The sequence below is a fragment of the Cystoisospora suis genome (genome assembly GCF_002600585.1).
Source record: "Cystoisospora suis strain Wien I chromosome Unknown contig_5092, whole genome shotgun sequence".
NCBI classification, from domain to species: Eukaryota; Apicomplexa; class Conoidasida; order Eucoccidiorida; family Sarcocystidae; genus Cystoisospora; species Cystoisospora suis.
The window spans coordinates 3,636-18,946 of record NW_027157884.1 but is presented as its reverse complement, the minus strand read 5'-3'; the positions used below and the strand labels follow the sequence as shown (position 1 = coordinate 18,946).

The window sequence follows — 15,311 nt, the reverse complement described above, 5'->3', positions numbered from 1 at the left end:
GTTCATGCGAAGAGGTGATGTACCAAAATTCTAGAGTAAGAAAAGTCACTACCAAACCACCTCAAGAGAACAGAAAAGAAAAGAAGAGAACGGACAGAGAAGTCCTTCCTTTTCCTTCTCTTCTTTCTTCTAGCTTGCTTTCCTCGAGGAACTAACTATTTCAGGTTCCTTCACTGTCCGTTGTGTTTCTCCCCTTCCTTGGACAAGTCTGTAGAAGAGAGGTGTATATACACCTCAGAGCACATCCACTCTTGTTCTCTACAATGTTTTCATACATATAGATGTATATGCATGCAAGAGTATATACAAACATAGGTATATATGTATGTATGTATATATGTACATGTATGTATGTATATGTATGTATATATATATGTATGTATGTCTATATATATATGTATATAGGCGTAGATGTATAAATTTGTTCGGATACCGGCAGGATGAAGATGTGGAGAGATAGAGAAAAGTGACGTGAAAGAAGGAAAGGCGCGAGAGTAGAAGAGACTGAATACAAGAAGACAGGGGCATGCATCTCCGCTATATGAAGATGAAGAAGAAAGAGAGTCAAGTCTTTCCAAGATATCTGTAAACTCTCTCTCTCTCTTTTCTTTCTCCGACCTTGCCTGTCCTTACTCTTTCTTTCAATCTTCTACACAAGATGTACGGAAAACTCTTCTTGTCCCTTTCCTTCTTCTTCTTCATCTCTCTTGTCTCCTGAACCCGTTTGCAAGAGGCTAGCATAGATGGAGAGCACATTTGATCCGTGGAGTGTTTCTTGTGAAGATCGTCTCTTAAGAAGAAGAAAAGCGTCTCTTTCTACGATGGTGTATATACAGACAAGAAACAGATAGCCCTTCCACCTATGGCGAGTCTGTGAGAAAAAAGAAAGAAAGAAAGAAAGAGTGAGAAAGATAGATTCGTAGATATGTCTGAGGAGAAGCATTCATTGAATAATGGCTTTCAAGCTCCTCGTCTTCTAGGTTAACTTTCTATCTCACTCAGGAAAGTCTTTCTCTCTTCTCTTCTTCATATATCTCATCCAGCTTCGCACGTCTGATATGAGGGGGTCAGGTGTTTCTCGATTAAGTCTTTTCTATTGCACCTTCATTCCCTTCCTAAGGTTAGATACACGTCAAGACACATCTAGCCAAGAGAAATTTTCTCTCTCTCTAGGTTTCTTCCTTCCTCCGCTTCGTCTTCATTCTCAGCACAAAAGAGGGACTTCGATCCTCTCGAACAACGAAAGTGACGACGTACATAGATAGATATAAATGGATCTCCACATACGAAACTGTCATGTATTCACTCTTTCTACATATATATAGATAGATATATATATACATAGAGAACCTTTTTACGTGTGTGGGTTTGTAGAAGAAGAGTGATAGCGAATGGATGCTTGATCGGTTACGGCGAAGAGAGAAGAAGTGTGTCTTTCTTCTTCTTTTTCTTTTTCTTCTTTTTGTCTCCTACTTATCTTATCTTCTTTCTTTCTTTTCAGAGTGTGTAGAAAACAAGCAGAGAGCTGGGAGAAGAAGAAGAAATCCTCTTCTTCTTCTTTTCCCGGGAGCACAAATTCCAAGGAGGATTGGACGTGTGAAGATCAAGATTCTTTATCTGTCTATTAACGACCAAAGAAGTCATTCCTTCTCTCCCTCGTTTTTCTTTTCTCTTTCTCTCTTTTCTTCTTTTCTGCCTTCTCATTTCTGTCTCTCTTCTTTTCTTTCTCTCCTTTCGTCCTCTCATTTTGCCGCATCTACGAAGCACTCCTCTCTATACGTGTATATACACAGGTGTCGTGAACGCCTCTCTATAGATACGTATGTATCTAGGACCCCCCTACCTACTTCTCCTCTCCGTCTGTTGACGTACATGTCTATAGGTGTATGCATGCATGCGGATGAGAAGTCTCGATACATCGACTGTCCGGGTGTCTGAGGAACGCGAAGTCGAGAGCAAAGAAGCAAGATAAAATTGCATAGCCATTAAGAAACACACAGAGAGAGAGAGAGAGCAAAAGCTCTTCTTCTTCTTTTTCTTCCCCTCTTCTTTCTTCTCATTTAAGCCTTCCTCCTCTTCTTACGGCGGAGGAGGAGGAGGAATGTGGATGAAGAAAGGAGTGAGGGCGCCAAGAAAACATTCAAGACCACATCTTGCCTCGACAGTCAACATGTATCTCTCTCTCTCTATATATATATATATTTATGTAGGTAGGTATAGAGATGTCTGTATGTATACATGTAAGTATGTTTGTATGAGAGAAGAATGATAGAGGAAGGGACGTAGAGTTCTTAATAAGTCTCTCCAGTCTCCCTATCTCTCTCTCTCTCTCTCTTTTCAATCCGTACACCCTATGACGACGTATGTATGGCGTCTGACTATATATATATGTGTGTGTCTCTCTCTCTGTATGCGTGTAGATGTCTTTGTTTCTGTATGCATGTATGTGCAGGAATCTGCATGTCTTTGTCTCTGATAGTTGCTATCTCCGAGGGGTTCGGATGTCTGACTGTCTAGGATAGCTGTATGATTTATATCGTGCTTTTCTTTTGAAGAGGTGAAGAAGAAGAAAAAGAAGAAGAAAAGTCAAGCAGTGAATGCATGCATGAAGATTCCGAACTCTTCTTTCCTCCTTTTCTTTCTTTCTTTCTTTTAAAGATTCTTTTCTTTCTCTCGGGAAAAGATCAACTTTCTTAGCAGCACCCCCCTCCTCATGAAGAAGAAGAGGAAGAAAAGGACAACACCTCTTTTTCTTCTTTCTTCAGTCACCATCTCTCCTCTGAGCAATATGCTTACTTCTTCTTCTTCTGTTCCCGCATGCTTTCTGTTGAGAGAAAGAAAGACTTTCTTTCCTTCCTTCCTTGCTTGCTTGCTTCCTTTACTCTTCTTGTTTTCTAAGCGCAGCCACACCGACAACTGTAGGGTCTATCACTATACGGAGAGATACGCAAATCAAGACAGATATACAGACAGATAGATAGATGGATAGGTAGATGGAAAGATAGATCATACGCATGCGCCCCTACATGAGAGAGGTGATGAGTGTGTTCGTCTTCTCCTTGATCGATTTCTCTGTCTAATTGGAGAGCCAAATGACAGACACAGAGAGAGAAAGAAAGGGACTTCTTTAAACAGTTTAGTAAACATGATCGTACTTTCTCTCTCTCTCTATCTGTGAATATGTATGTGTAGATCTATATGAGTCTATGGAAATACATAGGTGTGCTCCCAAGGCATACTACTCATACAAGACTCGGAGAACTCTTCTTCTTCTTTGTCTCTATTCTTTTTGCCTTCATCTTTCTTTCTCTCTTTCATTCGAAGAGCTAGCTAAGGGAGAGCGAACTGAGAGAGAGAGAGAGAGACATTTCTAAGATAAGAAGCATGGTATGAGTTGTTCGAGGTGGATGTACACCCGAATCGTCACCGGAAGTGTATCATCATCTGATCTATGCGCCAATCTCCTCTCTCTGTCTCTCTCTCTATCTCTCTTCTCTTCTCAAGTCCACGCCCTCGGAAAAGCTACTGAACCTTAAGAGACGAGTGAATGTCTACGGGGTATTGTGACAAGCAATGAATTGAGAAATTGCGTGAAGCAACAGACTTCTTAAGGAGAAAGAAATCATACAGACATAGATCAAAGATACATAGATGAAAGATAGATAGATAGATGAGAGATACATAGATGAAAGATAGATAGATTAAAGACAGATGGATAGCCAAATGGTTAGATAGAAGAGAAAGATAAAAGAAATCCCTGGAAAAAGAAATTCCCTTCAATTGACAAAAAGAGGGAGAAGAAGAAGAAAAGCAAAAGAAGACACATCTGACTGAGAAGACAAGAGACTGGTAGAAAAGAGAGAGGAGAGAGACGAAGGAAGAAACAATTCGAGGGAAGTAGAAGAAGAAAGGAACAAGAAGAGTCTTTTCTGAAATAGGAGACAAGGTTTCTATCAAATGGAGAGAGGGAGAGAGAAATAGTCAGAAGAAACGTCATCTTCCAGAAGAAGATACTTGACAAGAAAAATCGAATTTGGTATACAAACCCATATCTATACACAAGTAGAGAGAAATATATATATATATATAGAGAGAGAGAGAGACATATAGATAGATAGACAGATATGTCCTATTCTTCTGTCTATTCTTGTTCTGTTGAGCTCTATAAGGAGGAGGACAACTAGCACTACTACTACTACTCATACTAGTAGGAGTAGTAGTTAAACTACTACTACTACTACTCATACTACTCATACTAGTAGGAGTATCGGTAACATTCTCATCGTCTCAGTGGAGTATCATGCAGCTCTATATGTCTATATATATATCTATATCTATGTATATATACGTCACGTAGACGTATCCATTCACGGTCTATGTATACGTTAGATAGATAGATAGATAGAGTAAAGATAGATGGGTAGGTCGATACTCCAAATGTATGTGAGGCACTTGGAATTTCTTTCTCATCTTCTTCGCCTTCATAAGCCCAAGAGAAGAAGAAGAAAGAAAGAGAAGAAGAAGAGTAAAACCGATTTGAAATGTCTTGTTGAAACAAGAAAGACAGAAAGAAAGAGAAGCAGAAGACAGATGACTTCTTTTTCTTCTTGCTCTCCTTGTTCTTCTTTTTCTCTTTATCTGACAGCTTGCTGCTGGTGATACTAGGCCACATTCACAAAAAGAAGAAGATGGAAGAAGAAGAAGAAGAAGAAAAGGAAGAAGAAGAAAAGGAAGAAGAAGAAGAAGAAAGAAAAAAGAGAAAAAACAAGCAAAAAGAAAGACGAGCAGCCAGAGAGGGAGATAGATAGATACATAGATAGATAGAAAGAGAGAGAGAGAAAGAAAGAGATAGATAGATACTTGTTCTGCTCTTTCTCATGTGATTCTTCCTCCTTGTTGATATCTTCTTTTTCTTCATTCCGGGTCGAAAAGATCAAGAAGACTTTTCTTTTTCCTTTATGAAGAAAGACTCCGAGGGAGGGGGGATGGTGACGCAGACGGGTAAGTCTCATAATCTTGATCTTTTCTTCTTTCTCTCTTCTTTTTCTTTTGTGACCTTCTTGTCTCTCCTCCTTAAGGAGAAGAAACGAGGAGCCCCTTTAGATATTTGACTGCCTCGTGTCTTGTAGGCCAGTCGGGGTGTCTATTTACAAATTCCGCTATCTTCAGAAGCATCTGACGCCTGAGACAAAGAAAGCATGCAACAAGAAGAATTAGAAGATGAAGGAGAACACATCTGATATACAACCCTTCCTCTCTATGAAGGGATGCGTTTCGGTAGACAAGTCGTAGCCTATCATGGGACTATATCTAGCATAGGCAACTCACACCACTTGCGATTCTACCAATGGGAGAGCTAAAGATATCACTAAATAGGGACACACACATATATATAAATCTATTCAGAAAAACCACAGACATGTACATCAATATATATATATATACATACATGTATAGGTATAGCCATGTATCTCTCTAGATCTCCATACATTGGAGACACCCCTACCCACATCGCATCTATCTCTTCATTCCCCATCATACATCTATATGTATACCATATCCATATATCTACCTATATATCTATATATATGTATATATATCTATATATCTATATATGTATGTATATATGGATGGCTGTGGATACATACCTGTGGGTGACTTGGCTTTGATCGAACCATCCCCCGGTATTTTTCTCTCCTTCTACTGGAAGGTCTTCTCTTTTTCTTTTCTTATCTCTCACGTTTCCTTCTCCTCTTCTCTCCATATCTCCTTCCTCTTTCTTCAACTCCTCTTTCTCCTCCTCCTTCTCCTTCTCCTTTTCTTCCTTTTCTTCTTTTCTTTCTTTCGTCTCTGATGGTTGGTGACAGGCGATCGCTGCTGTAGTTACACTAGAAGAAGAAGAAGAGGAGGAGGAGAAAGTGAATTTTGGGAGATCCTCCTCGGTCTCATCTCCATCAACGACACTTCTTCTATCATGAAGAGTCGAAGAAAAGATCACACCGGAGAAAGAGAATCGAGACCTCTTTCTTCTTCTTCTTTCACTCTCTCCCTCTCCTTCCTTCTCTTCTTCGTCTTTGCATGAAGAGAAGGAATTGTCAGATCCATCTGTATGAGAAAGAGCATCATACTTACGCTTTCCCCCCGCAGACGAAGATGAAGAAAAGGCGAGCCGCCCTGCAAGGAGGAAATCTCCTTGACTTTCCCCTTCTCTCTCATGAAGATCTTCAGAGAAAGAAATCTTATCCGTCTCTGCAGAGACCGTTGAAAGTTTCTGTTTCTTTTGTGATCCATTCTCATCTTCCTCTTGTTGTCCTTCTTCTTCTTCTCTAGAGAGAGAAGAAGAAGAAGGACAGCAGGAAGCATGCTGACGCTTGCACCCTGCGAGAGACCTTCCACAAGGGGGATCTATTGTCTCTTCTTCTTCCTCTTCCTTTGACATTTGTGAAGAAGCCTTGGTGGCTAAAAGACCTTGGAGAGGAGGAGAAGAAGAAGAGGAGAGAAGAGATGGTGACTGGATGGGACTAGGAGAAGTGAGAGTAGAGGAGACAAGAGAAGTTGTCGTTGAGAGAGGAGACACGTCTCGTGTAAGAAGAGACGCTGAAGAAGACGTCGATACTATACATGTCGAGGCTCCTGTCGAGGCAGAAGATAAACGGGCAAGATCAGATGGAGTGAAGGGAAATACTGAAAGAGAAGAAGAAGATAATTTGCCTGTCTCCCCTAACTGATCTTGCTCTTGAGATAGGAGTGAGAGATTCTTGGAGAGAGGAGGAACAAGAGTTGCTTTTTCTTCTTCTTCTTGTCCTTCTTTTTCTTCTTCATCTTTCATCTCCAAAGTCTTCTTTTCTGGACTGAGGACCTCCCCACTAGACAATAGATCGGAGGAGACATCTTTCTCTTCCTCTTTCTCTCCACTTCTCTCCTTCTCTTGGGTTTCTGTCTCTCCCGTCTCCGGAGAAGAAGAAAGAAGAGGACAAGAAGGAGGAGGCTCTTCTTCCTTTTCTGACACTCCCGGGTTGATACAAACTGCTGAGGAAGAAGAAGAAGAAGGAGGTGTCTCATAAAGAGGAGAATTCTCTTTATTCCCCTGTTTCAATCTCTCCAGGAGAGCAAGGGGATTGAGGACGATCTGTAGAATAAACTCAATGACAAATACCCCGCAGTCATAGCCATTCAGCTGTCTCGGGACCTGCGAGTAGAAGGCAGGAGAAATCTCTTCCTCTGCTTGCCAGCAGCACTTCTCTAAGCAATAAGACCGTTCACAATGAGGAGACTCCCCGCGCCCTTCCTCTTCAGTCTTTCCTTGCCGAAGTCTCTTCTTGAGACGCCGACAAGAGTCATGTTGAAAAGAATCTTCGTGTTCTTCTCTTTCTGGTCCTTTCTCCATCTCCTCTTCTTTTTCTTCTTCTTTCTCTTCTTCTTCTGGAGGGGATAAAGTTTGGGGATTCTCCCTCTCTTGTATGCGGGCGTTGGTCTTCTTCTTCTTTGACTCCTTCGGGCCGTCTTGATCGCTTTCTTCTTCTTCTTCTTTCTTAGATTGCTCGAGAGGGAGAAGGCACCTCGTGTTAAATTCCTGTATAGGAAGAAGAAGAAGAAAGAAAGAAAGAGAGGAGTCAAAATGTGAGGTGGATGGACATCCCAGGTATGTATGCTGAAAGACTTCATAGAGAATGAAAGAAAGAAAGAAAGAAAGAGAAAAGAAGGAAAGAAATAAGAATAAACACTTCAGATCGTACGGGAACCTTCAGACAAGATATACAATACATATGCGAAGATCTTCTCATAAAGATAGATGAGTATATGTATATATCCATAGGTGTCTGTATATACATAGAGACACCGCTGCATACATTGGGGTGATACATTCACATATATCTCTACACATACACATAGATAGATAGATAGATTAAACATAGATAGATCAAAGATAGATAGATAGACAGATAGATAGATTAAAGATAGATAGGTGCGCAGACGGATATGTAGATCGGTCGATACTACGAAATCTTTCCTTTGCTTTTTGTCCTTCTACAGGAGAGAGGAAGAGAGAAGACGAGAGAGAAGTCAATTGGGTCTTTGGGCTTTCTTACATGTAGAAGAAAGCTCTGAAGAGGCTTAGCATATGAAGAAGAGAAAGAACCCTTTTCAAGAGGACCGCCGGGATTTCGATATAAGGAATCGAGGCCGAAAATATAGGCCTTCTCTTTCTTTTCGATTTCCTTTTCTTTTTTCTTCTTTTCTCCAGTCCCAGCATCATTATCTTCTTCTTTTTCTTTCTTTTCTTTCTCTCCTCCTTCTTTTTCTTCTTCACTGTCTTCTCTTACCTCCCTATAGACCTCAGGAGATAATAAGGAGGAGGAGGAAGAAGAAGGAGGGGAGATAGCTAAAGAAGGATTGACTACGACAACGAGAGACCAGTGTGACTGCTTGTGATTGACAGGGACAAAAATGATCTTTTTCTCAGGAAGAGGAATTCTTTCTTTCTTCATCCATCGCGTTAAACTTTGATGGGCCTTTTCTTCATCCTTGCCAAACTTCCAGAGAGTCGTCATAAAGAAAGAACTAAAAATATGAAAAGACTCCTGCTGCTCTGGAGACAAAATCTACATACAGACACAAAGAAGAAAAGCAGACCAAGAAAGATAGATAAATAGATAGATAGGGAAAGATAGAGCTGAGACAGAGGTAGAGAGACTCTAGGTAGATCAACAGTAGATAGATAGATTAAAGATAGATAGATAGATTAAAGATAGATAGATTATCTTGGCTGTCTTAGAAGTTGCTTGGCTATTCCTATGAGAGCTAGGAATCGGATGATGCCTTTCTTTCTCGATCAACTTCTATACATTCCTCTTCACCATATACACATATAGACAGATATGTATACACATCTATCAATATACATAGGGAGAGACGGAGATAAAGAGCTTAGGGGGTGAGGAGAGGAAGAGGAGAGCACACTTCTGTTTTAGTCGGACTCCCTTCTCTCCATCTCTCTCTCTCTCTCTAGGCGCAAATCTGTCTATCATATCACTGAGTCTGATCATAAGGATAGAATGTATGCAGGTCCTTAGAAGAGACGAGAAGGATGGTACATTTGCTTACGTGATTCTTGATAAAGAGAAGAAAAAAGTCGAGAATTTCGTCATCTAGAAATCCATTATCTCTCAGTCTTGCTATGCAGGTGTCAGAAAAGACACGAGGGGGAGGAGAAGAAGAGAGAGAAGAAGAAGAAGAAGCAGATAAAAGAGAGGCTTGTCCTTCTTGCTGTGTGGAGAGCTCTCCTTCTTCTTCTTCTTCGTCTATGATCTCTATGCTTTCCTCGTCTGTTCTTCCTGTATCAGTCTCCACTTCTTCTTCTTCTCTCTCTTCCATCTTCAACTTCTTCTCATTTGGACCGAATTCTTCTTCTTTCTCTTCCATCTTCAACTTCTTCTCATTTGGACCGAATTCTTCTTCTTTCTCTTTCTCTTTTTCTTCTTCTTCTTTCTGTTGTTTCTCTTGTCCGATCTTCTTCTTCTTCTTTAGATCAGCCTCTGTCTTACTTCTTTGTGTGTTTAGGAGGCGATCCTTTTCTCTTCTTTTCGGATTTTCTGACCCTAGGAGGTTCTCTCGCTCTTCTTGTTCTCGCTTCTCTTCGACTTCTGCTTCTTCTTGATACAATCTTCTCTTCAGTCTTCTTCTCTTCTTCTTCTTGTTCTCTCCCTCGGATAATCCTACTTTCTCCTTCTCATTCTTCTTCTCCTCGTCCGCCATCTCTTCTTGCATATCACATTCCTGTGCTTTCTCTCTTCTCTCTTCTTCCTCCCGTTTTTCTTTCTCTCTTCTCTCCTCTTCCTCTACTCTTTTTCTCTCTCTTCTCTCCTCTTCTTCTCGTCTTTCTCTCTCTCTTACTTCTCTCTTTTCTTCCTCGACAATATCTCTCATCTCCACATCCATTCCTTCTGTCTTGCTCTTCGTTTCATCCCTTCTCTCTTCTCTCTTCTTCTTTTCATGGTCTTCTTCTTCTTCGTCCATGATCGCATCTCTCTTTCCTGTTTGCGAAAAGGGAGAGGTCTCGAGATCTCTCCTCCAGGCCTTCTGCCCCTGTCTCGACAGAAACGTCTGAATGAATTTCTTGCTTCTCGATTGCTTTAGACTTCTCAGGCCTTTTCTGAAAAGTCTTTCAAACGCCGTGATATCTATAAGAAAATCTTCATGAGACATCTCTCTCATTTCCCACTTATCTCCTTTCGCAGAGATCAACGAAGAAGACAGAGTCTGTCCTTCTTCTCCGTCTTCTTCCTTTCTCGGAGAAATCTCTCCTGGATATTTCCAAGATCTCTCTATATCGCCAGGATGGTTGTTGTTACAACAGCCTTTCCGCCTGCTTCTTCTCTGCGGCCGAAAGAGACAGCTTATTAAGGTTTCTCTCATCTTTCTACAAGTTAAGATCGAAGTAGAAGAAGAAGAGGAGGAAGATCGAAGAGGACAGAAAAAGAAAGAGACCGTTGAAGAATAAGAAGAAGAAGGATCTTTGGAGACATGTCCATTCCGAAGATGAAAGCAGTCTAAGAGCGGTTGCCTCGCACTTTCTCTTTCATTTGACGAAGGAGAGAAACTCTTTCGCAAAATGTCTACGATCTCTCGGCCAGACTCGCGAACAGACTTCAAGAATCGACTCTTTCGATAGTCATTTCTTCTTCTTCTTCCTTTCTCACCTCCTCCTTTGAACTTCTTTCTCTTCTCGAGAGATTCTTCTTTCTTCTCTGTCTCTCTCGAGGAGGAGGTGGAAGCAGAAGAGGAAGAAGAAGAAGAGGGAGGAAAGTAGAAAGGACAGAAGAGCTTGAGAAAATCTCCGAAATCTTGCGCTCTCGGGCCTAAGATAAGTACCAGAATTCGCTGATAGAAAGGAAGAAAAGAAGAAGAAAGATCATTTTCACTTGAAATGACCGAAGAAGACATGTCTCCTAAGAAGAAAGGACAGAAAGAAAGAAAGAAAGAAGGAAGGGGAAAGAAGAAACAAAAGAACTCATAAGAGACAGAAAGAAAGAAAGCAGAGAGAGAGAGAGAAAGAAAGAAACTCCAACTAGATAGAGATAGAGAAATTGAGAGTGCGTCACATCGAAAGTCTTATCTTTAGACGAAGAAAGAAGAAACACTCCCCAATGGAAAGGAAAACAAAAGGCAACTCTTTAATCGATCTATCCATCTATCCCCTTTATCTATTCGAATCTATCTATCTATCTATCTGGCGAATGAGTTTAGGAGGTTTGAATTTCTTTCCTCTTTTCTTTTCTCTTTCTTTCTTGCTGCTATATTCCTCAACATATCTTAATACTTACGAAGTTCAACATACATGGCTTTTTCGGTCGAGGGATATCTTTCTCATATCTTAACTTCTTTCTCTACACTAGAGCATCTATCTATCTATCTGTCTATCTACCTATATATACAGGCAGACCCGTGCCTAGATAGATATAGATACACCTATACATGTATACAAAGAAGAAGAAACCCTTTCATCTATAGCTCTCTCCCTTTCTCTCTTTCACGAGAAGTACAGAGAAAGAGATAGCTACCGAAGAAACACGACCAGAGACACCTTACCCGTCTTGATAGCTTTACTGTTCCTCTTCTCTTCTTCATTTTCTTTCAAGAGAACGAAGCAAATCACATGCTCTCGTCTTTCTTCGTCTTCCTCTCTTTGTTGAGAATCTTCTTTCTCTTTCTCTTTCTTCTTCTTGTGCTCCAAATCTCGCGCTCGGACTTTCGATAAAACAATTAGGTCTATATCATCGTAAGATACATGGGCTAGAATCTCTTCTTTCTCGCTCTTATCTAATGTAGAAGAAGGAGAAGGAGAAGAAGAAGAAGCTACTGTAAGGAATCTCTCGGGAGTATGCAGAACTAGTTTCAAGAGTGTGAGAGAGTTGGTCTCCTCCTTGTCTCCTTCTTGAAGCGAGGAAGAAGACGAAAAATCCAAAGACAGTCGATAAGGAGAAGAAGAAGAAGAAGATGAAGAAAAGGAAGAAGAAGGGTGAGAAGAACGGTCACCTTCTCTTTCTTCGCCCTTCTCTCCTGAAGAGAAGAGACCTGCACTAAGTAAAAGGAAGGTGTTCTCTTTCTTCTCCTCTTTCTTCTTCTTCTCTTCTTCTTCTTTTCTTTCTGATGGTCCCTCTTCTTCTTTTACATCTTTGCTTTCGGATTGGACTTCTTCGTCTTCTTCTTGGATCTTCTTCTTTTCTTCTTCTTCTTTGTTCTCCTTTGCACCTTTCTCTTCCTGTCCTTCTCTTTCTTTCTCATCCTCCTCATGACCTCTTTGCTCTTCTTCTTCTTCCTGTTCTCTTTTTCTTTGTTTCAGAATTCTCTTCTTCTCTTTCTTCTTCTCTTTCTTCTCCTTACGTCTTCTGATAAATTCCTCAATCGTCTCTTCCTCTTCCTCTTCTTCTCTCTTCTTCTTCTCCTCCTCCATGTTCTTTTCCTTCGTCTCTCCCGTTACCTTCTCATGTACGAGGTCGATTTGCTTCTTCTTCTTCCTTTCTCCTTCTTTCTCTCCTCCTCCTCCTCTTATCTTCTTCTTCATCTTCTCTTCTTTTTTCTCCTCTTCAGAGCAGTCTGAAAGAACGAGGAGCTCCTCCTCCTGCTGTTGGAGTGTTGCCTGCTCCTTTCCCAGTGCTGCTAGAGAGCCTCTTTCCCCAAGTGCCTTTTCAGCATATTCAGCACTCTCCTTTAAAACATACCGACACACACCGACACATAACTATAATAGGAAGAAGCAATGGAAGAGAGATAGAGAGATAGGGAGAGGGAGATAAGTACATAGATAGATAGCCCAAGAATAGATAGATAGATAGATAGATCAAATTTAGACAGATAGCTAGATAGATAGATAGCCACACAAAAGATAGGTAGGTAGATGGAGTAAGGATAGATAGATAGATAGATTGAAGATGAATGCATTAAGTATAGATGGACTAAACAAGATGAAAGAAAGGAAAGAGAAGAAGGAACTCTCCTAATACGCATTTGAATGCAGAGAGAAACAAGACAGAAGAGAGATGACACAAAGTCAGAAAGAAAGATAGACAGAGAGAGAACGAGAGAGAGAGAGATATGCAGTGTGTCTTTTCTTACGTGCTGTAGCGAAAAGGATCCCGAAATGTCTTCCTGGAGACAAGCCGCTTCATATTCGCTTTTTTGTTTTGGTCTTCTCACTTCTTGTCTTTCTTTTCTAGGAATCCTAGGTGGCTTCTTAATCATAAGTTTCTGAAAGAAGTTGGCTCTTTCTCCTCCATAAGGCCTCCCTCCCTCGTTCGTTCCTCTCCACTGGTAGTCTTGACTAGCCACTACTACTGCCTCCCCCTCCTGCTTCTTCTTCTTCCCGGAAGGCCTCTCGTCGACTATCGCCATCTTATTTATCGTCGATAAGAAGGACGGTCTTGTCTCTATGTCTATTGCACGACTCTTTTCTTCTTCTTCTCGGGGGTTTCTTTGCTTTTTCTTTTCTTTTCACGCAGGGTGAAGAAGAAAAAGAGCAGGTTCAATGAAGAAAGAGGGTGGGATTACGAGAGATATATCAACACGGAAAAGAGAAGAAAGAGGAGCTTCTCTCTTCTCTTCTCTTCTAAAGTAGATACAAGACAGATGAAGAATTGCGCTTATGTGTTTTAGAATCTCACTCTTCTTCCTCTTAGGACTGGGAGGAAAGACACATGACTATCTAGGGAGATCAATCTATCTCTCTGTCTCCTCGACAACTCTCTACCCGAGGCGCTCCATGATCTTTCAGAAGGGCTTGACTTGGTCTTCTTCGGCGTGTAGTGTTTCATTTCTTCTTCTTCTTTTCTGGCTATCTCCCTTCTGCCCTCCAGCTGAAAGGACAGAAGAATGGCAACACAAAGGACAAGATGAAGAAGAAGATCTATCCCTTCTCTTCTTTAGAGAGCTCTCTCTCTTTCCTCTTTCTTTCTTTTCTTCTTCTTTTCAGATGGATGTGTCTATGTATGTAGAGATGATAAGAAGAAGAGAAGTAGATCACCCTCTGTAAAACGCATAGAATAGGAGGAGATAGACTCTACATATAGATAGCCATAGATAGACTCTTAGCTAACTAGCCACAGCAGAAAGAAGAATGAGGAGAAGACTGAGAGAAGAAAAGTAAAGTAGCATTGCAGGAGTCGTAGAGAAATCCAAGCTCTTCTTCGTGTAAATAAAGCACCGTTCAATGGGGACCTTCTATAGATAGATAAAGAAATAGATAAATAGATAGATGACGGATAGATAGATTACAGACAGATCGATAGAGATAGATAGATAGACAGAGATATCCATACAATCTAGGATAGACAAAGACAGATATAAAGATAGATAGATAGATATGTACAGGAGACCCATGAGAATAAGAAACGCATCGAATTCAAGAAAGGAAAAAAGAAAGAAAGAATGCAAAGATGGATCACACGAGAGAAAACTAACTCTATCTGTAGACTTAGAGGGATTCCCGATCGTATTATCTATATGTATCTACACACATATATTTAGATAGACATAACTAGATAGATAAGGTAGATGAGATATGTATATGTACCTACAGTTGGGCTACTTTCTTGCTACAACATGACCGATCACGAGCAGCGAGAGAGATGAGAGAAAGATGAGAGATAGGCGGAGAGAAGATGGAAGCTCTTCGAATAGAAGAGAGAGATAGACACATGTTGATAGAGAAGTGACTTACCTGTCTTTAGACAAGAAGAGAATAGAAATAGGAAGGTACAGCCAAAGGGCCAGTGAAGACTTGGAGACGTGAAGGAAAGAAAGAAAGAAAGAGACGTCACAAGCGGCGGCTCTTTCGTAGATCTCTCTCTCTCTCTCGCAAGAAAAGAGAAGAGAGAAAGAAAGATAAAGAAATACGTGAAGCAGTTGTGCTATAGATCTCTCTCTCTCTGTCTCGAGGGAAGAGAAGAGAAAGAGGGCAAGAAAAGTCTGATACTGAAGTATGATATCAAGAAGGACAGAAGAAGAAGGCAGATAAACCGACTCACACGAAGAAGGAAAGACCCAATAGTGGCTTCAAAGCAAGAAGCGCAACGAGTAAAGAGAAAATCTAAGCAGGAAAGAAAGAAGACGTGAATGGAAACAAGTAGAAAAGAGAGAGAAGAATACTTAGGACAAGTTGCCAAGAGCAATCCGTATACATGCATATATAGATAGATCAAGAGATGACGTAGGCTGGATCGATCAAGCAAAGGTGGATAGATCGATAACTAGGAAGATACATAGATAGATTAGAGATAGATTAAAGATAGATAGATAGGATAAAGATAGATAGA

General features: G+C 40.7%; 3 protein-coding genes across 3 annotated transcripts in view; 2 read left to right on the top strand and 1 right to left on the bottom strand.

Moving 5' to 3' along the window:
* Positions 1-1,372: 1,372 nt before the first annotated feature.
* Positions 1,373-2,707, top strand: CSUI_008838 (uncharacterized protein). The gene has a single exon (XM_068068960.1). The coding sequence runs from the start codon at positions 1,396-1,398 to the stop codon at positions 1,936-1,938; it is 543 nt and encodes a 180-aa protein (XP_067919066.1). The 5' UTR covers positions 1,373-1,395; the 3' UTR covers positions 1,939-2,707.
* A 2,366-nt stretch (positions 2,708-5,073) lies between these two features.
* Positions 5,074-13,392, bottom strand: CSUI_008837 (ulp1 protease c-terminal catalytic domain-containing protein; the record flags this gene model as incomplete). Its single annotated transcript, XM_068068959.1, has 6 exons — positions 5,074-5,182; positions 5,649-7,573; positions 8,091-8,603; positions 9,106-10,949; positions 11,590-12,742; positions 13,117-13,392. 6 exons carry the CDS (start codon positions 13,390-13,392, stop codon positions 5,074-5,076), a joined length of 5,820 nt encoding a protein of 1,939 aa, XP_067919065.1.
* CSUI_008836 (uncharacterized protein) overlaps positions 7,539-15,311 on the top strand; it is a gene marked incomplete at its 5' end in the record, with an annotated part of 11,377 nt that continues 3,604 nt past the window's right edge. The window contains 10 exons of the mRNA XM_068068958.1: positions 7,539-7,642; positions 8,035-8,092; positions 9,185-9,747; positions 10,239-10,489; positions 11,695-11,779; positions 11,942-12,019; positions 12,344-12,384; positions 12,592-12,681; positions 13,500-13,520; positions 13,970-13,983. Of these exons, the coding sequence (XP_067919064.1) occupies positions 7,539-7,642; positions 8,035-8,092; positions 9,185-9,658 (636 nt within the window). The remainder of the gene's footprint in view (positions 7,643-8,034; positions 8,093-9,184; positions 9,748-10,238; positions 10,490-11,694; positions 11,780-11,941; positions 12,020-12,343; positions 12,385-12,591; positions 12,682-13,499; positions 13,521-13,969; positions 13,984-15,311) is intronic.

What these genes read in the sequence shown, in the direction of transcription:
- CSUI_008838 (XM_068068960.1), top strand. Translation starts at nt 1,396, where the DNA reads ATGCTTGATCGGTTACGGCGAAGAGAGAAGAAGTGTGTCTTTCTTCTT.